General features: G+C 48.2%; 1 protein-coding gene, 1 non-coding gene and 1 pseudogene across 3 annotated transcripts; 2 read left to right on the forward strand and 1 right to left on the reverse strand.

Annotated features, from left to right (window-relative positions):
* Positions 1-72, forward strand: TRNAG-CCC (transfer RNA glycine (anticodon CCC)). The gene has a single exon. It is a non-coding gene; the product is annotated as a tRNA-Gly (tRNA).
* A 10,475-nt stretch (positions 73-10,547) lies between these two features.
* Positions 10,548-11,618, reverse strand: LOC131764110 (NEDD8-conjugating enzyme UBE2F-like; annotated as a pseudogene).
* A 7,147-nt stretch (positions 11,619-18,765) lies between these two features.
* Positions 18,766-23,237, forward strand: NICN1 (nicolin 1, tubulin polyglutamylase complex subunit). Of its 2 annotated transcripts, none has more exons than XM_059076280.2 (6): positions 18,766-19,005; positions 20,345-20,521; positions 20,771-20,884; positions 21,341-21,412; positions 21,729-21,833; positions 21,908-23,237. In XM_059076280.2, the coding sequence occupies exons 1-6, from the start codon at positions 18,874-18,876 to the stop codon at positions 21,947-21,949; spliced, it is 642 nt and encodes a 213-aa protein (XP_058932263.1). In that variant the 5' UTR covers positions 18,766-18,873; the 3' UTR covers positions 21,950-23,237. The 2 variants fall into 2 exon arrangements, with proteins under 2 accessions (XP_058932263.1, XP_066900321.1); XM_067044220.1 differs by having other exon boundaries at positions 18,818-19,005; positions 20,405-20,521.
* The last annotated feature ends 105 nt before the right edge of the window (positions 23,238-23,342 follow it).

Raw genomic sequence — 23,342 nt, forward strand, 5'->3', positions numbered from 1 at the left:
TCCTTGGTGGTCCAGTGGTTAAGACTCTGCACTCCCAATGCAGGGGCCCGGGTTCGATCCCTGGTCAGGGAACTAGATCCCACATGACACAACTAAAAAGATTCTGCGGGCTTCCCTGGTGGCGCAGTGGCTGAGAGTCTGCCTGCTGATGCAGGGGACACGGGTTCGTGCCCCGGTCCGGGAAGATTCCACATGCCGCAGAGCGGCTGGGCCCGTGAGCCATGGCCATTGAGCCTGTGCGTCCAGAGCCTGTGCTCCGCAACGGGAGAGGCCACAACAGTGAGAGGCCCGCGTACCACAAAAAAAAAAAAAAAAAAAAAAAGATCCTGCACACCACAACTAAGACACAGCACAGACAAATACATAAATAAATAAATATTTTTTAAAAAAAAAGAAGAAGAAGGCCTGGAACAGGACAGACTGGGGACTAGGCTCTTGAGGTAAGAGAGACCCCAACTTGAAGCCAGGGCTCTGGACCTCTGGGTGTGGGCACGACTGGCTACAAGCATGGTCGTGGCTCTTTGCAGAGGCACTAACATGTCCTAAGAGCCATACAAAGACCCATTCATGATCCCTGGAGAATTTTTACAGCAAAGGTAAAAAGAAACATTTCATCTCTTCATTCCCATCCCATCTCTGTGCCCCCAAGCACATGTGGGGATGTGGCAGCTGGAACAATACAAAGGTGGGGACATCAGGGTGGAGGAAGGCTGTTCCGGTAGGGGATAGTCCGGACCTCAAAGCAGGGCTGAGCAGCTGCTCGTCTCATGCTGTGGCCCCCAAGAAGGAAGACTGGCCTCAGCTGACCCCATGCCCTCCCTCTGCCTGAAACTTCCTTGTACTCGCCCTGCTGCCTGGGACCCTCAGCAATTGGGTCAATGGTGATGGTGCTGAGGACCTGGTGTTGAGGTGGGCAGAGAAGTGGGAGCCCACAGGCCTCTTTACTGCACCTACAACCACTGGGATTAAGTAAGTCCCATCAATTCCCAGTTCTCAGGAGGCAGTTCCTGGGGGTGTACCAGACCTAGTTGCTCTTATAGTGGGTACCTAGGGTTGAGGCCCCAAGGGCTAGCTGCACACAGGCAGGGTCCCCTGTGCCTGCCGCTGACTGACTGGGACCTTGGGCAAACCCCTTTCCCTCTATGACCCAATGGGCCAGAGCTTTCCAAAAGGCGCCGGATTGTCTACTTTCCTTCCTAGACGGGTCAGGACACGGGTGCAGATAAGGAGAGCTGAAGAGTCGGTGAGAGAGGAAAAAAACAACAACCCCACTAGGGTGGAGGAGGGGTCTAGAGGAGGCAGTGCAGCACAGGAGAATGGTCTTTGGGGGAAACCACTGGAACACAAAGAAAAGTACTTGGCTCCCTCCCTAGTCTCCCCACTCCCATCCTCATCCCAGCCTTTCCTTCCCAGAGGAATTCCAGTTGCCTTTGAAAGCACTGGAGCCTGGGATTTCCCTGGCGGTCCTGTGGTTAGGACCCTGTGCTCTCACTGCTGAGGGCGCAAGTTTGATCCCTGTTGGGGGAACTAAGATCCCACAAGCTTCGGGGCACAGCCAAAAAAAAGAAAAAAAAAAAAAGAATACACTGGAGCCAGGCTGGTCCATTGGCAGCAGATGCTGCCTCTCCCCCAGTGCCCTCGCACCACACAACTGGCTCTCAACCTCCGTTCCCACAGCCCAGCAGCCAGGGAGCTTCCTCACCTGCTGCTGCCTGAGTTCCCTCCCTCTTCCGGGCCAGCAGCTGTTCCCAGACAGCTGGATCAGAGTAGGACACTGCATCCCACTGAACTGCCACGACTTCCCCCTTCCCTGGCCGATGGCCCTGCTGGCCCACCACAGCCCTGCCTTTCAGAGGTCTTTGACCTCAAATCCTGGAGACCCACCACAGCTGTGGACTGCCTGAACCCTCACGAGGAGCAACAGCTGCTGCTGCTCCCAGGCTCCTCCAGGACCAAGGTCCCCTTGCCTCCTGTTAGTCTGAGGGGGAGGTGCCAGCCCCTACCCTGCACCTCCCCCTAGTCTTTTGTGGCCTAGTCTTCTGAGAACTTTCTCCCATAACACCACTGTGGCCTGCAGGGAGTGGGGGCCGTGGGGCCCTGTCCTCTGCTGACCCAGTCTTTGTGAGGCAGCAGCCAAAGTTAACTTCCAAACTGAAATCTACCTGTGATCCTGCCCTGCTCAGTGCTCTGCCCCCGACTTTCCACTGCTGCTGGGAGGGAGGCAAGTGGGCGAGGACCTCTCATTCACCCTGACCTGTCCAGCTTGGCCCCCACCCTCCACTTCTCTCAACACCTACCGTCACATCTTTACTCCAGTTTCTCTTTGCACATGACCCCAGCCACAGGGGACCTCTTTAAGTTCCTACAAACATGCCAGGCATCTGCCAGCTCCCCTCAAGCCTTTCAAGCCTTCCCATGTGTGACACTTCTGCCCACAGCAATTTTTTGGCCACTTGGCTGACCTCATTCCTGCTCATCCCCTGTCTCAGTTTCTGGCCTGGGCAGGGTGTCTCTGCTGTGGACCCTTGTTTACCCCACCATATTATTATGTTTCACTTAAAGTTTATCCCTAGGACAGACTAGAGGATCTATGTCTGGCTATTCCCTCCATCCTGAGAACCTCTAGCACCTGAGACAGGGCCTGGCACTTAGAAGGTACCCAGTAAAACTGGAGTGAGTGAACAAACATTTGATTGAAAATGAGGCCTCTTGGAGCCTTAAGTCTGTGCTGGAGACCTGTAGCCTTCTGGAGAGACTTCCCAGAGAGTCCAATTGACATTTTGGAGGCCAAACCTTACAAACCAACATATCTTCAGAGACTTCCAGCCTCCTGCAGAATAAATTTGAGCCCCACCCTATACCACCCTGGGCAATAGGGGCCTGCCCCAGACTGGTCAAGACTCACCAGTCTCATCCCCTCCCCTCAACTCCCTGCAGAATGCCACCTGTGTGGGCCCCTCTTCTTCCACCTACCCAAGTCCTGCCTATTCCACTCAAGAACAACACCCAAAATCTTTCTCAGCATCTGACTCCCTATTGTTTCTAGGAGACCTCAAGCTCCTGGAGAACAAAATTTTCCCTTGATAATAACAGCTGCCATCACTGAGCTCTGTCCTGCACCCTGGACACACAAAATTTCACTTTGCCTCCCAACAACCCTCTGCAACAGTTGTTATTATTGGCCCCAAGTTACAGACGAGGAAACTGAGGCCCAAGGGTAAAGTCACCAGAGGTCACACAGCCAGTAAATAGCCAAGCTGCGAATCTTTATTCATCTTCCTAGCCTTCACTGTCCCTGGCCCAGAGTAAAGAACTCTACTGATGCTTGCTGAATGAGTGAACAGATGGATACAGCTGCATCAAAACTTCAGCTACTGGGACTTCCCTGGTGGCGCAGTGGTTAAGAATCAGCCCACCAATGCAGGGGACACGGGTTGGAGCCCTGGTGCAGGAGGATCCCATATGCCGCAGAGCAACTAAGCCCGTGCACCACAACTACTGAGCCTGCGCTCTAGGGCCCATGCACCACAAATACTGAGCCTGCGTGCTGCAACTACTGAAGCCTGCGTGCCTAGAGCCTGTGCTCTGCAACAAGAGAAGCCACCGTGATGAGAAACCTGCGCACAGCAACAAAGACCCAACGCAGCCAGAGAAGAAAACCAAAAAACGTCAACTACCAGGACCTATCCACCTCTGGAGCCCAGGACACAGAGGCCTTGAATTCATGAGAGGGGCTTCCAGACTTGGGAGAAACAGGGTGGGTCTCTGTCTCCTTCTCCCTTTGCTCACATGGCCTCACCTTGGTGGGAGTCTTGACACTGTTGAGTTGTATGAGTAGTCGGGGACCAGTGAGGGAGGGAAGAAGCTTCAGGGCAACCTCAGTGAGGAAAAGGCAGAGGGCTCCAGGTCAGCCAGGCCCATTCAAAGAGCAAAAAGACCTGGGGTGGGGGGTGGGGGAGGCGGGGTAGGGGGCAGTGGTTGAACACAGGTGTTCTCAGGGTAGCCTGATTATAGGGTCTTCTAGAAGTTCTGGCGTTTAATCTAAGCTCACTTCAGTCCTTAATTGTAAAAGGGTAAGGAAGTGGGTAGAGGACAGGGAAGTATGCAAATCAAATCGCAAAGCCCTTGGACTTCCCTGGCGGTCCAGTGGTTAAGACTCTGTGCTTCCACTGCAGGGGGAGCAGGTTCCATCCCTGGTTGGGGAACTAAGATCCCACATGCCACACAGTGTGGCCAAAAAAATAAATAAATAAAATAACAAAACCCTTTACTGAGCACCTACTCTCTTCCCAGACATGCAAGAAGGCCAAAGGCAGAGAACTAGAAGTCATGGCCAGGACAACAGAGAAGCGCACGTTCCAGCTCCTCAGGAAAAGCTGCACACAGGAAACAAGGCGTTATATGGAGCGGGGTCAGGCAGCCTGGCCTGGTCTGAGGAAGTATATGGAGTAGGGGTCACCGAAGCTGGGTCATATGGGAGGGGCACAGCTTAGTTTCCTGCTGGCTTGGGGAATTCCCAGGAAAGATTCAGCAATAGCAGAGCCTGTCCAGGCCTGGACAGATGGACAAGAACAGGGAAGAGGTGACTGCCTGAGCAGGCCCTGACCAGGCAACCTAGACTTTGCTGGAACTTGCCTGACTCTGAGCAGAATGGTCTGGAGTTTGGGCCAAGCACAGGGAGCGCAGGGAAGGAGGTAGGGGAACTGACAAGATAAGCCAGCTGGGCAGCCTCCTGTTGGTCCTGCATTGCCCAACACTAGAGTCAACTCATTCCAGATTCCTTTCATAATGGGATAAAATGTACCAACATTGAGGCCTGGAGTGGGGCCTGGTGAGGCCCAGTGACTTCAGCAGCAGGACAGCAGGTCCCAGGAAAGCCAGGGAAACACAGGCAAGCATTTCTTGGCTCCCTGTCCCCAGCAGCTGCAGGAAGCTGCTCCAAGCTCCCAGCTGTACCCAGTAACCCCCAAAGACCGCAGAAAGTCTTATTTCCTGCCACCCCCTGATTGGGCACACACGTTCTGGAATGGAAGCGGCTGAGTACTCCATGGCAGACCCCAAGGGAGATGGTGGGGCTGCCAGCCAATATTTGGGAAGGCAGCATAGCGCCTGTCTGGAGACCAACTCTAGGAAGGGGATACCATGGATTTCATTCCCTGTGACAGGGTCCCCAGCGTTCCTTACCTCCATCATCTGAAAAAGCTTTTGATACTTTCCCAGACAAACACTCCCTACACACACAGTCTTGCCTATAATTTAAAAGAGTCCCTAAACATCCTGCAGTGCTTGCAGGGATTCCAGGTTAGAAGCCCCTGCAGTGCACTTAAGGTCAGAGAAATTCTAGTTTGGTTCTGCCCCAACTGGCTGAACCATGGGCCAGCTCCTGGCCATCTTGACTTTCACTGCCCTCTCGAGCCCTCTCGAGCCTTGAGGGAGCCTCAAGGGGTCCATCTGCCCTGCCACCTCCTGGCAGCTACTTCAAATCATCTTATTGGAGATAGTATAAAAGAAAGGGTGGCTTCAGACCCAGCTGAGAAGCTAGACCTGCACTCACCAGGGCTGGGCTGTTCTATGCCAACAATATCTTCTGCCCCCCTGGCCTTCTGCTCATCCAGATGGATCTGGCTGCCAACTTGCGGACCTCTGGGAGCTTTGGAAGTTCTGAGCTCTCATTCACACACACACGCATCAATACAAGGGTGTGTGTTTTGTTTTGTTTTTGTTTTTTTTCATTTATCAACTCTATCAGTCATTCACCACATTTACTAAGCACCTATTATATACCAGGGCTTGAGCTAAGTAAGCATGGCTCAAGTCCAAATCATACCCCTACTTCTGGGTCCTGACTGAATCTCGTGCTCTCCCAACCTTCACTGCCTGCCCAGCACAGCCCTCCCAACTGGTTCACCTTGAAACTGAATTCCTCTTCTACTCATTTAGGGCTTTTGGTAAAGCTGCCTGGTGTGCTCATCTCTAGGCAGAGCCTGGACTTGTTAGTCACTTTCTTGCCACCTCCTACTGCCAACCAGCAACTTTGCACCCAGGGTAGGAGATGAGGAAAGAACTGTTGTTGTCTGCCCTAGGATCCAGGAGGCTTTTTTTTTTGGCCTCGCTGCATGGCTTGTGGGATCTCAGTTCCCTGACCAGGGATTGAACCCCTGCCATGGCAGTGAAAGTGTCGAATCCTAACCACTAGACCATCAGGGAACTCCCCAGGAGGATTTTAACAAAAGGACCTGGCTGAATCCTGGCAAGAGTATGTTGGATGTATTACTTGCTGTTTTGTTCAGAGTGCTTATCACTAGGAGACATATGTAAACTGATTTATTTGTCTTATCTCCTCCACTAGAATGAATCCTCTATGAGAGGGACTTCCCTGGTGGTCTAGTGGTTGAGACTCCGTGCTCCCAACGCAGGGGGGCCTGGATTCGAACCCTGGTCAGGGAGCTAGATCCCACGTGCCACAGCAAAGACCTGGCACAGCCAAATAAATAATTTTTTTTAAATGAGAGCAGTGACTTTTGTTCGCTGCTGTATGCCCATGTGAAAGTGCTCAGTTAATATTTATTAAATTAAAAAAATCATGGAGTTCAGACCAGATTCTATATACTACATGGTGTCCTGCCAGAATTGAACCCCAGTATGGCCGCTCATCAGCTATATGGCCTTGGGCAAGTTACTCAAACTTTCCACTCATTTTCTTACCTGTAATATTAGAATAATTGTGATTTCTACCTTGAAGGGGAGTGGAATAAGGAAAGAACACAAGCATAAAGAGAATAGTCTCTGGCATACAGTAAATGCTAAATAAGTGTTAGGGGTTATTATTATTGTTACAATTATTATTCTGCTTTGTTCATTCAATGTTGCTAGGAGCTTTCTCCACCTGTATCAGAAACTTGATTGTTATTGTAGACCCACTATGCCGTTAGACAAAGCTGCCATTCATTTAGTACAACTTTTTAAAAATATTTATTTATTTATTTTGGCTGTGCCGGGTCTTTGTTGTGGCATGCGGGCTCTTAGTTGTGGCATGCAGACTTCTCAGGTGCGGCATGCATGCGGGATATAGATCCCCCACCAGGGATCACACCGTGGCCCCCTGCACTGGGAGCGCAGTCTCACTCACTGGGCTACCAGGGAAGTCCCCATTTAGTACAATTTTATACATACTGACTCTTTCTGGATCCCCAAACATTACAAACAAGCAACTTCTGTGTGTTTGTGTGTGTGTGTGTGTGTGTGCGCGAATGTGCAAGTGTAGTCTTGGAGGAGGTTGACTTTCATCTGGGCAGGGCTTCCCTGATGGTTCAGTGGTTAAGAATCCACCTGCCAATGCAGGAGACACTGGGTTCGAGCCCTGGTCCAGGAAGATCCCACAGGCCACGGAGCAACTAAGCCCACGTGCCACAACTACTGAGCCCGTGCACTCTAGGGCCTGTGCGCCACAGCAAGAGAAGCCACCGCAATGAGAAGCCCACATAACGCAACCAAGAGTAGCCCCTGCTCGCCGCAACTAGAGAAAGCCCACACACAGCAATGAAGACCCAATGCAGCCAAAAATAAATAAATAAATTTTAAAAAAAGAAAAGGACTGGGCTTCCCTGGTGGCGCAGTGGTTGAGAATCCGCCTGCCGATGCAGGAGACACGGGTTCGTGCCCTGGTCCGGGAAGATCCCACATGCCGCGGAGCAACTAAGCCCGTGAGCCATGGCCGCTGAGCCTGTGCGTCCGGAGCCTGTGCTCCGCAACGGGAGAGGCCACAACAGTGAGAGGCCCGCATACCGCAAAAAAAAAAAAAAAAAAAAGAAAAGGATTGGGCAGAGGGCTGGCCTGTAGGAGACTTTCAGGCAGCCATTTCCAGAGTTCCAGTGTAGACCATGCAAAAGGGAGCCTGCCACGGTCCAGTAGTTGTGGCACACGGTCTTAGTTGCTCCGCGGCATGTGAGATCTTCCCGGACCAGGGCTCGAACCCAGTGTTCCCTGCATTGGCAGTTGGATTCTTAACCACTGTGCCACCAGGTTAGTCTTATTATTGATGGAATTCTTAATATGATCGTTACCTTGGTAATACTAGGAGATAAGGTCTGGGGAAGATTTTTGGAAAATTGAGGGTCCAAGACTCAGGTGAGGTATAACATTCCAGGCATCCAGAGCCCACCTCCTGTCTTTGCCCGCTCCACCAGCCTTGAGTCCTGGTGCCTGATTCTCATGGGTGCGTGACTCCCCATTTCCCAGCAGGTGGCGCTGCTGTCCTGACTATGCCTGATGGTTGCCAGCCAGTTGATGTGTTCTCAGAGGGCTGGGACCTGTCCTACGGAAGGATGCCAAGGAGTGCAAAGCCGTTCTATTCATCCACGAATTCAACAAACACTAATTGAATATAAAATATGTGCTGGGGGCTTCCCTGGTGGCGCAGTGGTTGGGAGTCCTCCTGCCAATGCAGGAGATGCGAGTTCGTGCCCCGGTCTGGGAGGATCCCACGTGCCGCGGAGCGGCTGGGCCCGTGAGCCGTGGCCGCTGAGCCTGCGCGTCCGGAGCCTGTGCTCCACGGCAGGAGAGGCCGCAGCAGTGAGAGGCCCGCGTACCGCAAAAAAAAAAAAAAGTGCCGGTCACTGTTGTAGGTGCTGGGTATTTAGCCAGGAACAAGACAGACCAAGCTCTGCTTTTACAGGGCTTACATTTTAGAGCAGTGCTGTCAAATATGGTAGCCGCTAGCCACACGCTACTACTGAGCTTTTGAAATGTGTAATCTGAATTGAGAAGTGTTGTAAGTGTAAAATACATACCTGATGTCAAAGATTTAGTAAAAAAATAATGTTAAATATCTAACATTTTAAATATTGATTTTATATTGAAATGATCATATTTAGAGTATTTTGGGTTAAATAAAATATCTTATTAAAATAATTTAACCTGTTTTTGACTTTTTTTAACATTACCAAGAATTTTTAAATTACATATGGTGCCCACATTTGTGGCTTGCATTATATTTCTGTTGGACAGTGCTGTTGTAGAGGGTGATCAGACATATAAACAAATGTGCAATATGATGTCAGGTGAGGAGATATTAGGGCTGAGAAGCAACAGAAATGAGACAGTGAGCAAACACGTGGAAATAAACCTGTGAGCCTGGGACAGTGTGGAGGCCAATGTGGCCAGAGCAGGGGAGAGAGGAGTGTAAGAGACGAGTTATAAAAGGAGGGCCAGAGATGCAGTTTTTTGTTTTTTTTTTTTGTCGTACGCGGGCCTCTCACTGCTGTGGCCTCTCCCGTTGCAGAGCACAGGCTCTGGACGCGCAGGCTCAGCGGCCATGGCTCACGGGCCCAGCCGCTCCGCGGCATGTGGGATCCTCCCGGACCGGGGCACGAACCCGTGTGCCCTGCATCGACAGGCGGGCTCTCAACCACTGCGCCACCAGGGAAGCCCCAGAGATGCAGTTTTAAAAGATTATTGCTTATTGCTATATAACCATTTGGGGAAGAAGTTTGATTTTTTTTTTGGCCACACCATGCGCCATGTGGGATTATTTATTTAGTTATTCATTCATTTGGCTGAGCCAGGTCTTCGCTGCGGTATGCAAGATCTTCATTGCAGCATGTGGACTTCTTAGTTGCAGCGCGGGAGGTCTTTAGTTGCAGCATGAGGACTCTTAGTTGCAGCATGCATGCGGGAGCTAGTTCCCTGACCAGGGATCGAACCCAGGCGAGAGTGGGTTCGAACCCAGGCAAGAGTGTGGAGTCTTAACCACTGGACCACCAGGGAAGTCCCAAAGTTTTATGTTATTGATTAAATGTAAGAACATGCATTCTCTCATAGCCATGATCTGACAATTTGACTCCCAGAAATAAACTCTAGAACAGTGGATCTCAAAGTTTTTAGTCTCAAAACCACGGACACTCTTTTTTTTTGTCTTTCATATTTTTTTAAAATTTCTCTTCAATAGTGGCTTGCCCAAACATCTTCCTGTCTGCTCTATACAATGAAAATACAAACTGAGAATAGAAAATAATAAAGCATTAAATCATACAAATTACAAATCTGTTCCAAAATATACTTACATTAAATAAAATATGCATTTCAGTAAGAGATCTACAGTGAATGACTATGCATTCTGGGAAGCTTCACGATGTCTAGGCAGGGCCAACATTCATGGAAGGAGCTAAGAGAATTTGCATCCAGTAACAGTTTGTAGGAGGTTTCTGATCGCCAGTCTGTGAACTACAATGAGCACAACATTAGCATCACCTGTGCAGGTAACTGACTTTGGGAAAAGGGTGAGAAGCAAGCTCTAGCCTCAATGTTGGGTTCATTACAACTTCTCGAGAATCTTATCAACAGTCTATACAGTACAGTTCCAAAAAAGTAAACATGTTAAGTTAAGCAGACAATGCTTTAGAACCCCAAACACATTTCCTTGTTGTGTTTATGTGGAACTCTCCATCTACAGTGGGTGGTTGTGAAGAGGTTCTTGCTCAGGACAACATGGTCGGTCACAGGACTCTGACGACCCAGCGTGACTGAGGGGAGCACGAGGACTGGGGAGGAGGCTCCCTGTTGGTTTCAGTTGGAGACGAACTTCTAATGCACAGTCCACAGCCCTGCAGTCTTCTCCTCCTGTCATCTGGCATAATGCTTAATATAGTCTTCAACTTTATTGCTGAAGTCTTCCTTGTCCTGCAGATGTTCTGTAGCTTCAATATTCAGTTGATCATTGAAATTCAAAAGATCAGTAAACAAAGAGTTTAACACCTAAACACTGTTTTCAGTGGGACTTCCCTGGTGGTCCAGTGGTTAAGACTCCAAGCTTCCACTGCAGGGGGCACAGGTTCGATCCCTGGTTGGAAATTAAGATCCTGAGTGCCTGTGGTGAGGCAAAAAAAAAAAAAAAAAAAAAAAAAAAATCCTTCAGTGTCTTTGTGGGATCCCAGCCGGTGCCATCAGTCGAATGGGCTCTCAGTAAACTTCTATGTATTTCGCCTGTCTCTGTGGTGTTTGGGTGCCAGTTCCTGGTCAAGCATTTCACTTTGGGAGGCACCATGTTGTACACATCAGGAACTTCAGTTTCATTCATTCATTCATTTATTTATTGATGCCGCACCGGGTCTTGGCTGCTGCACACAGAATCCTTTGGTTGCAGCATGTGGACTCTTAGTTGCAGCATGCACGTAGGATCTAGTTCCCCCCCAGGGATCAAACCTGGGCCTCCTGCATTGGGAGCGCAGAGTTTTACCCACTGGACCACCAGGGAACTCCCCGAACTTCAGTTTCAAACTGAAGTTTTCCACCCTGGTAGTAACCCTCATCTGAGGTGACAGTTATCTGAAACAGTGAAGCTTGTTTGGATCAGGAAAATACACTTTAAGGTAAATTAGCGACAAGTTCTGCAACCTCTTTAACAAGCAGCCTGCTCTCACAGAAACCCACCAAGTGGAGTCAGAGGCTGTGGCTCACGAACTGGACCCTTTGAGACCATCATTCTGCTTCAGTTTGCTTGCCAGCGTCAGCATTACTGCTACCTTTATCCTGGGCACCCCGAGACAGGCAATGCCGCCCAGCACCCAACACAGGGCCAGGTGGGCCAGGGGCGGCGAGACGCACCCTTTTCACAGCCTCGTTGGCTCCGGGCGGCAGGCCATACACTCTTAAAACTGAGGACTCGAGAGATTTTACGTGAGTTATATCTGTAGAAGTTTATGTGTTGGAAAGTAAAACTGAGGAAAATTTAAACTATTTGCTTTTTTTTTTTTTTTGGCCTCGCTGCCAGGCATGTGGGATCTTAGCTCCCCGACTGGGGATCGAACCTGCACCCCCTGCAGTGGAAGCTGGGAGTCTTAACCCCTGTACTGCCAAGGAAGTCCCTATTTGCTTATTTAAAATAAACAATGATATAGTAGTAGACCTGCCCTATGAGAAATGCTAAAGGGAATCTTTCAGGCTAAAATGAAAGGACACTAGACAGTAACTTGAGGCCATAATTTAAAATAAAGAATACTAGTAAAGGTAACTTCATAGGTAAATATAAAAGCCAAGATCATGATACTTTTGGTTTGGTTTGTAATTTCTCTATTTTTTTCTACATGATTTAAAAGGCAAATGCATAAAGCAACTATAAATCCATGTTAGTAGTCATAAAATGTATAAAGATATAATTTGTAACAGTAACAATATAAAGGGGGAGGAACAGAGATGTATAGGAGCAGAGTGCTTGTAAACTCTTGAAACTAAGTTGGTATTATTCAAACTAGCTTGTCATAAATTTAAGATATCAATTGTAATCCCTAAGTAAGCCACTAAGAAAATAATTTTAAAATATACAAAAAAGGGACTTCCCTGGTGGCGCAGTGGTTGAGAGTCCGCCTGCCGATGCAGGGGACACGGGTTTGTGCCCCAGTCCAGGAGGATCCCATGTGTCGTGGAGCAGCTGGACCCATGAGCCATGGCCGCTGAGCCTGTGTGTCCGGAGCCTGTGCTCTGCAATGGGAGAGGCCACAGCAGTGAGAGGCCCGCGTACTGGAAAAAAAAAAAAAAAAAAAAAAAAAAATATATATATATATATATGTATATATATATAAGAAAAGAAAGGAATCAAAGTGATACACTACAAAATATCAACTAAACAACTAAATTTTCTTTAAAGGCAGAAATGGAATAAATAAGGGTTCCCTGAACCCAATTCCAACATGTGTGTGGCGGCTTCCCCACAGGGTGTCTGAGAATTTAACTCAATTCCGATACTATCTATCCAGAGATAGAATCAGATTCCATGGGTCAAGGGCTCAGTCCCACAAGACTGCCCTCCACTTCAGACACAGGTGAAGTTGTTACCTGTGCTTCTAACCAACTGGACACAAATTGAGTTTAGGACAACCCCCTCCAACTTACAATGCTAATCTCAACTCCAGGTTGTCACCTGTACTTCTGACCCACTGGCTATATATCAGAGGTTCCCAAGACCTGCTCTACAATTTCGATTAATTTGCTAGAACAGTTCACAGAACTCAGAGAAACATTTTACTTACTAGATTACTGGTTTATTATAAAACAATTATTAAGGGATACCAGTCAACAGCCAGAAGAAGAGATTCAAAGAGCAAGGCATGGGGAAGGGGTGTGGAGCTTCCATGCCCTCTTCAGGTACATCACTCACCCCATATCTCCACATGTTCACCAATGCAGAAGCTCTCTGAACCCTGTCCTTTTGGGGTTTTATGAAGGCTTCATTACATGGGCATGATGGATTAAACCATTGGGCTTTGGTGATTGATTTAACCTCCAGCCCCTCTCCCCTCCATGGAGGTCTGGGGAGTGAGACTAAAAGTTCTCCTGGCAATCAGCCCCCACCCTTAGGTGGGATCCAAAAGTCACTTTCCCTGAAGAGTTTTCAGGAATTGAGGACAGGACAAGAGACCAGATATTAATCCATTGTTCTTCTCTCTCAGAAAATTCCAAGGGTTTTAAGAGCTGTGAACCAGACACTGTAGATGAATACCAAATATATATGAGAATATATATTTTGGTCATTCAGATGGCATATATATATATATATATATATATATAGTATTTTTATTTATTTATTTATTGAGCTGTGTGGCTTGTGGAATCTTAGTTCCCTGGCCAGGGATTGAACCTGGGCCCTCAGCAGTGAAAGTGTGGAGTCTTAACCACTGGACTGCCAGGGAATTCCCCAAATTGGATTTTTTTAAAAAAAGTTCTATCTATGTATCTATAAGAGACTCACGTTAGGTATAAGGGCACAAAGAGGTTGAAAGTAAGCGGTGGAAAAATATATTCCATTAAAATAGTAACCAAAAGAGAGTTGGGAGGCTATATTATTGTAAGACAAATTAGACCTAAATCAAAACAGTTTACAAGAGACAGAGAAGGAAAATATTGATAAAAGGTACAATATAGCAAGAAGATATAACAGTTATGAACATACATACATCTTACAACAGAGCCCCAAAATATATGAAGCAAAAATTGACAGAATGGAAAGAAGAAATATACAGTTCTATAATAATAGTTGGAGACTTCAATACTCCATGTTCAATGATGGATAGAACAACCAGACAAGAGCAGTAAGGAAATGGAGGACTTGAGCAACACTGTAAACCAACTAAACCTAACAGAGATATACAGAACATTCCACCCAACAATAGCAGAATACACATTCTTCTCAAGTGAACATGGAACATTCTCCAGAGCAGGCCATATGTTAGGCCACAAATAAGTTTCAATAAATTTAAAAAGATTGAAATAATACTGAGTATCTTTTCCTTTCTGGTCACAATGGAATGAAACTAGACATGAATAAGATAAGGAAAACTGAAAACAAAAATCACAAATATGTGGAAATTTAACAACACACTGTGTGATGGTTAATTTTATGTGTCAACTTGAAATGACCATGGAGTATCTAGACATTTAGCCAAACATTATTCTGGGTGTGTGTCTGAGGGTGTTTCTGTGTCAGATTAACATTTGTTTATTTTTTCTTTTTCTTACTTTTAGTTTTTGAAATTAATATTTGAATAGACTGAGTAAAGCAGATTACCCTCCCTAATATGGGTAGGCCTCATCCAATCAGTTGAAGTTCTGAATAGAACAAAAAAGCTGAGTAAAAGGAAACCCCTCCTGTCTGATTGCTTGAGCTGGAATATTGTTCTTTTTCAAGCCTTTGGGGTACGACCAAAACATCAGCTCTTTCAGGGTCTCTGAGACTGCCAGATTTGGGACTGGAATTTATACCATCAGCTCTCTTGGTTTTTATGCCTTCAGACTTGAGCTAGAACTACACATTGGCTCTCCTGGGTTTCAAGTTTGCCAATGGCAGATCTTGGGAGTTCTCAGCCTCTATAATCACATGAGCAAACAGTTTATAAGTTTATAATCTCAATCACTCAATTGATCTCTCTCTCTCCCCATATATATATATGGAGTGGAGGTGGCTGTCCACCAGAGAGATATTGAAACCATGCACCTCAGATTGGGACTTGGAACCCAAGTGCTGGGACTCAAACTCAGCCAAAACTCTAATTGGGACTTGAACCCATGCAGCTGGCCAAAACTCACAGTCTTCCAACTGAGATCACACACCTGGTTTCAGGATTTAATGAAGCTCAGGTTCTTAAAGTCTCATTGCAGAAAGAATTCAGTGAGATACAAAGTGATAGGTAAGAAGTGGATTTATTTAGAGAGAAACACACTTCACAGACAGACAGTGGGCCATCTCAGAAGGCAAGAGGAGCACCAGGGTATGGGTTATCACTTTTTATAGAGGTGGGTAATTTCATAGGCTAATGAGTGGGAGGAGTATTCCAGCTATTATGAGAAAGGGTGGGGATTTCCAGGAATTGGGCCACCACCCACTTTTTGATACTTATGGTTGGCCTTGGAACTGTCATGGCTCTGTGGGTGTGTCAGTTAGCTTACTGATGTGTTACAATGAGCTGTATACTGAGGCTCAAGGTCTAGTGGAAGTTGACTTGTCTGCCATCTTGGACCCATTTGGTTCTAATCAGTTTATGTCATGTCCTCGGGCTATGACATTCTTTCAAAGCTTGTGCCCTGCACCCTTCCCTCCTGTTTCAATATTGAGACTCATCTGCAGTGAGGGGCCACATGGGTCTGTGTCTGCTCTCAGAGCTGAGGTCTGAAGACCAAAGCCTGTCTGTATCCACCTGATTCTCAGGAGGGCTATAGTCCTCTGGGATTTAGGGAAACCTCTGCTCCAGTATGGGGGGTGGGTGGTTCCCTAAAAGGGAAACCCTCAGGAATCTGGAGGGACCCAGGCAGTGAATCATTAGTGTGAGTCAAAATGGAGATAGTGGGCTTCTCTGGTGGCACAGTGGTTAAGAATCCTCCTGCCCTTAAGAACACGGTGAGGGGGAAGTAAGCTGGGACGAAGTGAGAGAGTGGCATTGACATATATACACTACCAAATGTAAAATAGATAGCTAATGGGAAGCAGCCACATAGCACAGGGAAATTAGCTCAGTGCTTTGTGACCACCTAGAGGGGTGGGATAGGGAGGGTGGGAGGGAGATGCAAGAGGGAGGCGATATGGGGATATATGTTTATGTATAGCTGATTCATTTTGCTATACATCAGAAACTAACACACGTTGTAAAGCAATTATACTCCAATAAAGATGTCAGAAAAAAAAAATCTGCCTGCCGGTGCAGGAGACACGAGTTTGAGCCCTGGTCCAGGACGATCCCACATGCCGTGGAGCAACTAAGCCCTTGCACCACAACTACTGAGCCCATGTGCCGCAACTACTGGAGCCCGTGTGCCTAGAGCCCATGCTCCGCAACAAGAGAAGCCACCACAATGAGAAGCCCATGCACTGCAACGAAGAGTAGCCCCCACTTGCCGCAACTAGAGAAAAGCCCGCATGCAGTAATGAAGACCCAATGCAGCCAAAAATAAATAAATAAATAAATTTATTAAAAAACAAAAAGCAAAAAACAAAATGGAGATAACAATGACCAGTCCAGAAGCCACAGGTTACAAATTATGATGAGGCAGGGAAAGTTTTCTGTCACTGGAGGTCTCCAGGTCTGGGCTGGGAAGGTTCAGCTCCTCCAGGCTGTTCCTTGGGCTGGCTTGGAATCCTGGTTTTGTGTTTGTTTGATGCCCCATTATGAGAGTCCTATGAGCTACACTGGGCTTGTGTCTCTGGAGCCCCTCACACAGAGAAGGCACAGGTCACCAAAGATGACTGTTGCCTGGAGGGTTCTGACCTATGAGGTAGGAGTCCAAAAGAGGCTCTGTTTCCAGCTCTACTTCATATTGCTTTCTTGGCTTGGGAAATCACTGGCCTACATCTGGCCTCAGCTTTGTTATCCATAAAACAGGCTTAACTGACAATTTCTGAGGCATTGTTTCCACAAGTATCTGGAAGGATGATGATGATAATAAATATGATGTTTAATTTTTTTCTTTAAAAATCATGTTTATTGAGGTATAATTTATTTTTATTATTTTAAAAATTTCTTTATTGTGTGTGTATATATATGTATATATATATATATATATATTTTTTTTTTTTTTACCCATTTTTATTTATTTATTTTGGCCACTCTGTGCAGTCTGTGAGATCCTAATTTCCTGACCAGGGATTGAACGCGTGCCCTCGGCAATGAAAGCACAGAGTCCTAACCACTGGACTGCCAGGGAATTCCCAATTGAGGTATAATTTAGATACAATAAAATGCACATATCTTAAGCATTGTTTAATGAGTTTTGACAAATGTCTAGACAAATATAACTACCAGCTTATCACGTCATAGAACCTTTCTGTCACCCCAAAATATCCCCCTGTACTTCTTCACAGTCACCCTGTGTTTTTTCTTCTATGTCTGGCTTTTTTCACTAAGTGTAATATTATCAATGTTTATCCTTGTTGAAGCATGTGCCAGAATTTCATTCCTTTTTAAGGCTGAATAATTTCATTTTGTGTAATTACACTTTGTTTACCCATTCATCTATTGATAGCCTGTGGCTTCATTCATTTCTTTTTATTGTTGAGTAGTATTTCATTGTGTGGATACACTACAATTAGCTAATCTGTTCATTTGTTCATCTGTTGGACACCTAGATTATTTCCAAATTTTGGTTATTATGAATAAAATCCTTGGATGGACATATGCTTTCATTTCTCTTGGGTAAATACTTAGGAGTGCAATGGCTGGATCATGTTTTAAGTATAAATTTAGTACTTAAAAAAATTGTTTATTTATGTATTCATTTTTGGCTGTGTTGGGTCTTCGTTTCTGGGCTTTCTCTAGTTGTGGCAAGCAGGGGCCACTCTTCATCGCTGTGCGTGGGCCTTTCACCATCGCGGCCTCTCTTGTTGCAGAGCACAGGCTCCAGACGTGCAGGCTCAGTAGTTGTGGCTCACGGGTCTAGTTGCTCCGCGGCATGTGGGATCTTCCCAGACCAGGGCTCGAACCCGTGTCCCCTGCATTAGCAGGCAGATTCTCAACCACTGCGCCACAAGGGGAGGGAAGCCCTAAATTTAGTTCTTAAAGAATGGCCAGGGCTTCCCTGGTGGCGCAGTGGTTGAGAGTCCGCCTGCCGATGAAGGGGACGCGGGTTCGTGCCCCGGTCCGGGAGGATCCCACATGCCGCGGAGCGGCTGGGCCCGTGGGCCATGGCTGCTGGGCCTGCGCATCCGGAGCCTGTGCTCCGCAACGGGAGAGGCCGTGACAGTGAGAGGCCCGCATACCGCAAAAAAAAAAAAAAAAAAAAAAAAAGAAAAAAAAGAATGGCCAAACTGCTTTTCAAAGTGGCAGGAAATTATCAATGCATGAGGGTTCCACAGTTTTGTCAGTTTTTAATTTTAGTTTGTTTAGTGGGTGTGTGGGGTTCTAATTTGTATTTCCCTGATGAATAATAATGTTAAGCATCTTTTCATGGGCATATTGGCTATTTATCTTTTCTTGTGAGTTACCTCTTTAAATCCTTCGTGCACGTAAAAAAAGGGTTAATATCTATTTTTGCAACCAGTGTTATCCACACACTATGCTCATTCATGCTCATAGCTTTAAGCGCTTTAACTCACGCCCGCCCTGCACAGAGTCAGTAACCGACTAAGACTTCAGGGTACCTAGAAGGCTCAGCACTAACTGGATCCAGAACGGCTAGGCCGTTTCTGGGCATGGTCCCTGGTGGTTCTCTAAGGCGTGCTCGGTGATTGGCTGAAGGAGCATTTCCACAGGCACTTCCGAATCCGGACCCGCCTCAGGCATCGATGATTGGCTGGGCTGGCCGAGCGCGAGTCCTCTCGGGAGTTGTAGTTCTTGGGGCCCGGCTGGGGACGCTGGGAAGGACCATTGGTCTTACTTGGTCGCAGCCGCTGCCACCATGTCCCGCGTGTCGGTCCCTTGTCATGTGAAAGGCACCGTGGCCTTGCAGGTGGGCGACGTGCGGACTTCCCAAGGCCGGCCTGGCGTGCTGGTCATCGACGTCACCTTCCCCAGCGTCGCGCCCTTCGAGGTAAGCAAGCAAGTGGGCGCGACCGGCGCTCCTGGGCGGGGCTTATCTGGGAACTCGGGCGTGTCCCAGCCATTTAATCGTTTACCGAAAGCCTCTGCAGTACCTCGCCCATACGAATAAGTTAACCATTTATTTATTCCTTCAGTTAACACACAGTTACTAGAATGCAGCTCTTCTTCTGTTCTCTTTAACGTCTCTCCCCAATGTCCAGAATGGCGCTGACAGGGAAGTGCCGAGATAGTAGGCTAGGTGCTGGAAATACAGTTTTGAACCTAATAGAGGTGAGAGGTCGTTTTGTCCCTGGCCACTGGCTGGGTATCATTAGGCAATGAGTTACCTCCAAACCTGCCTCCTGCCCATTCCTACAATCCCTGCTGGAGGTCAGGTTCAAATCATTCCTCATCAGGATCTTCCCAGTGGCTCCAGTTTCCAGTCTCCAGTTGCCCTTCCACATCTGCTGGCAGAGTGGACACTGCAAGACCTCAACACAGAGGACAAAGTCCACTTTCTAATGGCCTGGCATTCAGAGCCACTCTGTGTCTTTGCCCTACTTGCCTCTCGGCCCCAGGCATTTTGTCCTGTAGTGTGTGGTTCTCCCTCAAGCTGTTGATTACTCTTAAGCTGGGAGACTTCATTACAGGGCCCAACCCTGGAAATCTGATTCAGTAGGTCTGTGGTGGAGCCTGTACACTTATATTAAAAAAAAAAAAAAAAAAAAAAAAAGAAAGAAAGAAATTTCCTTTAGTAATTCTGTTTTGTTGTATTTTTTTTGTTGTTGCTCTTGTTTTTGTTTTTTTTGGCCTCACCACGGTGGGATCTTAGTTCCCCGACCAGGGATCGAACCCCGGGTCCTGGCAGTGAAAGCACTGAGTCCTAACCAGTGGACCACCAGGGAATTCCCTCCTTGAGTAATTCTGATGAGTATCCAGTGATGAGAACTGCTTCAGCTAGGCTGAACCACTCTCTGTTTCAGGGGTATGCCAGATCCTGTCACCCCTTAGTGCTCCTTTGTTTATGCTACTTTACAGTTTCTACCTTTCATGGTCCACTTGATGAACTCATCTGTACATTTTCTGACTCATCTAGAGTTAGGGCTCTGACCACTCACAGCATCTTGAATATGCAGCAAGATCCAAGGTCATGGTTTGTTTGAATGACGTGCTCATTTAGACTGTGAGTTCTAGGAAGGCAAAATCTCTTTGGCCCCCGGTGGATTCTTGTTGATATTGTTAGATTGGTAGGAGAGTACATTCCTAAGTGGAGGAAGAGATGGTGCTTTTGAACCCCTCAGGCCCGGGGCCTAGGTCTGATTTGTTGTGGTGGGTTGTGTGTGCCCTAGTTGCAGGAGATCATGTTTAAGAATTACTACACAGCCTTTCTGACCATCCGTGTTCGCCAGCACACCTCAACACACGCTCCAGCCAAGTGGGTGACCTGCCTTCGGGACTACTGCCTGATGCCTGACCCACACAGTGAGGAGGGAGCTCAGGAGTATGTATCGCTGTTCAAGCACCAGGTCAGCTGGGACTCAGCATGGCCAGGGCAGCCCAGATGAGGGCTCACAAGAGGCCTGGGGATTGGGCCAGGATACCATGAGGGAAGAGGGGCGGGCAAGGTTGGTTTCAATTGTGGTTCTTGGGCAAGTGCCTTGGAGGAACTACTGTTTCCTTCTCAAAGGCCTGGGGAGGAAGCACCTTGGCTCATTGCTGGTTGGCTCCTGGGCAGTGATCTGGGGCCTCGGTGGGTCCTTGTGTGTATGTGTCAGATGCTGTGTGACATGGGCAAAGTATTGGAACTACGCCTGATTCTGCGACAGCCATCACCACTGTGGTTGTCTTTCACGGTGGAGGAGCTGCAGATCTACCAGCAGGGACCAAAGGTAAGTGACTAACTCAGAACTGTTTGCTGGCTCTTTCTCCAGGAGGCTCCTAGCTATGGCTGGGAGGCCTGGGGGTACAGATGGGAGTGGATGGGTAAGCATGGGGAGACTCAGAAGGAGTCCTTCATGGAAGTTAGCCAGGTGGGAATGCTGGAAGCTCATGATAAGAGGTGAGGCCATGTCCCCATATCCCCTGACCTTTGGGGCTACCTGCCGTTTTCAGATCTGGAACATTCAGGTACCCAGATATACTTCTGTTCCTTTTCTTCGTGGGGCTTCCTTCTGCATAGCAGAAGAGCTTAGGTAGTCTTCTGCCCCTGGGACAGTCTTCTGCCCCTGGGATTTTCCCAGTTTCTGAGGCTCAGGGGCCCTTCTCTCTGCCTTCAGGACCTTGGGATCTGGTTCCAGATCTCTCCTACTCTGCCTGCCTCAGGGCAGTATGCCTTTGCTTTGCAGAGCCCTTCCATGACCTTCCCCAAGTGGCTCTCGCACCCAGTGCCTTGTGAGCAGCCTGCTCCCCTTCTTGAGGTAAGCCCTCACCCTGTCTAAGAACCATATGCAAACAGCTCTGGTGTTCCAGCACAGGCCCAAGGGGACCCCTTTCTGCAAGAATCTGGGGCTGGACCCAGGGACCTTGGTTCACTCTGTGCACCTTCCTCCTGGGATTTGAGGCATCTCTGTGTGGGGCCAGGCCACCCACTCCACATCATGCCCCATCCTCATGTTTCACAAGTCATCTGGGAATGTCAGCTGGAGGGCCCCATAGCCCAACTTGGCCTATCTGGAGTTCTAAGGGCACTGCTGGGGAGAAACCCATGGCCACTGACCCCTCCTTCTGGAGCAGGGTCTCCCAGACCCCAGCAGGGTATCCTCCGAGGTACAGCAGATGTGGGCGCTGACAGAGATGATCCGGGCCAGTCACACCTCCACAAGGATCGGCCGCTTTGATGTGAGTGATCGCTTCCCTCTGCTTGGCTCCCATTGGCCTGAATGGGTCAGATCTAATGGTCTTTTGTGTTGCAGGTGGATGGCTGTTATGACCTGAACTTGCTCTCCTACACTTGAGCTGTGGTCCTTAGTCAAGACGTTGGCCTTCCGTGCCCATCCAGGCCCAGCTTGGGCCATCAGAGGCCGAAGTGCTGTCCCTGTGCATTCCGAGTGTTGCCTGCATGCACATTCTGTCGGGACCACGTTCACAGAGTCAAGATTCTTGGGGGCTCACTGTGTTGCTTTAGCATGAACTCCTGGAGGGGATACACTCTGTCCTCACCTGACTGCAACCCCAAACTCCTCCCTTCGCCCTCCCTAAAAACACTCCAGTTCTATTACTAAGAATCCCCCTGTGCCCTCTGTCTCCCCTGCCAACATGCACATTTCTGTCTTCTGCCTGCTCCCTCACCCTGAGTGCAGTGGGCTGGGGTAACCTACTAGAACCTGCTCTGTCTAGCTTTGGAAGACTGTTATAGCTTGGCAGTCATAGTTTGGAAGCTTGAGGGAGAAACAGGAGCCGCATTTTTCCTTCTGTGCCCCCTAATGGTCTTCTTTCCCTTTGTATTATGCCCACAAAAAGAAAATTCCTATCTAAACTCTTCTGCTGCTTGCCTAGGGAGCCACACAAAGCTGGGAATTTGGACAGCCTGAGTCCCTTGGTCCCTGAGTTGGCTCCTGGATGTGTGTTCAAATGGGTCTGCCCCCATCCATCGGGTCTGGGCGGGTGCCCTGGGCAAGGCTGGGGCCTGAAAATGAGTCCTGGGACCTATCTGCCATCTGACAGAGCCCAGAGCGCATCCTTGTCCCTCTTCCAGTTGCCCCCATCTAAGAGCCATGCTCAGTGTGATGAGAGATCAACCTTGGTGGTGGTGGGCGGGGGGCAGGTGAGGGTTCTCAATGGTGTCTTTTAAGAGGCTGAGGTTTTCTACAACCCCAGGCCATCAGCTGAATAAGACAGGCTGCTGCTCCTTATGAGAAAATCCTGCTTCTCTGTTTTTTCCTGGCTTTCTTCTGGGGGCTGTTATGAGGCAGTACTGCAACATGTGTTGGACCTGGAAAATTGGATGTTTGTGTGGCTCAACAGCTTTCTAGGGGAAGGGCAGCTACTTTTTGGTGGCCACCTTCTGATGTCACCTATCAGTTCTTGCAGGTGGTATCTGCCTGCAGGGTCACTTACTTAGCCCCATTCAGCTTTTGCTAAGAGGGTAATGATCAGTCTTGTGCTCAGGGAGTAGCAGCCCTCAGTGTGTATGTGAGTGAGGGGGGAGGTCCCTGGGATGGCAGGAACCCTGCTTCTTGCACAGCTCTGTCCCCAGCACAGGGCCTAGTGTGCAGCAAGATCAATAAATACTTGTGGAATGCATCACTGTGCTCACTGCCTATGTTTGCCCAGTGAGAGAGCTGGAGACCCTCACATGAGGCCAGGTTACTGTGGCACTCTGCCTGCCGGGCTGACTCCACCCTCCGG

Source organism: Kogia breviceps, chromosome 10, assembly GCF_026419965.1.
Source record: "Kogia breviceps isolate mKogBre1 chromosome 10, mKogBre1 haplotype 1, whole genome shotgun sequence".
NCBI lineage: Eukaryota > Metazoa > Chordata > Mammalia > Artiodactyla > Physeteridae > Kogia > Kogia breviceps.

What these genes read in the sequence shown, in the direction of transcription:
- NICN1 (XM_059076280.2), top strand. Translation starts at nt 18,874, where the DNA reads ATGTCCCGCGTGTCGGTCCCTTGTCATGTGAAAGGCACCGTGGCCTTG. An exon ending in TATCGCTGTTCAAGCACCAG is followed by an intron (nt 20,522 to 20,770) that starts GTCAGCTGGGAC and finishes TGTATGTGTCAG; the next exon opens with ATGCTGTGTGACATGGGCAA. An exon ending in TCTACCAGCAGGGACCAAAG is followed by an intron (nt 20,885 to 21,340) that starts GTAAGTGACTAA and finishes TTTGCTTTGCAG; the next exon opens with AGCCCTTCCATGACCTTCCC.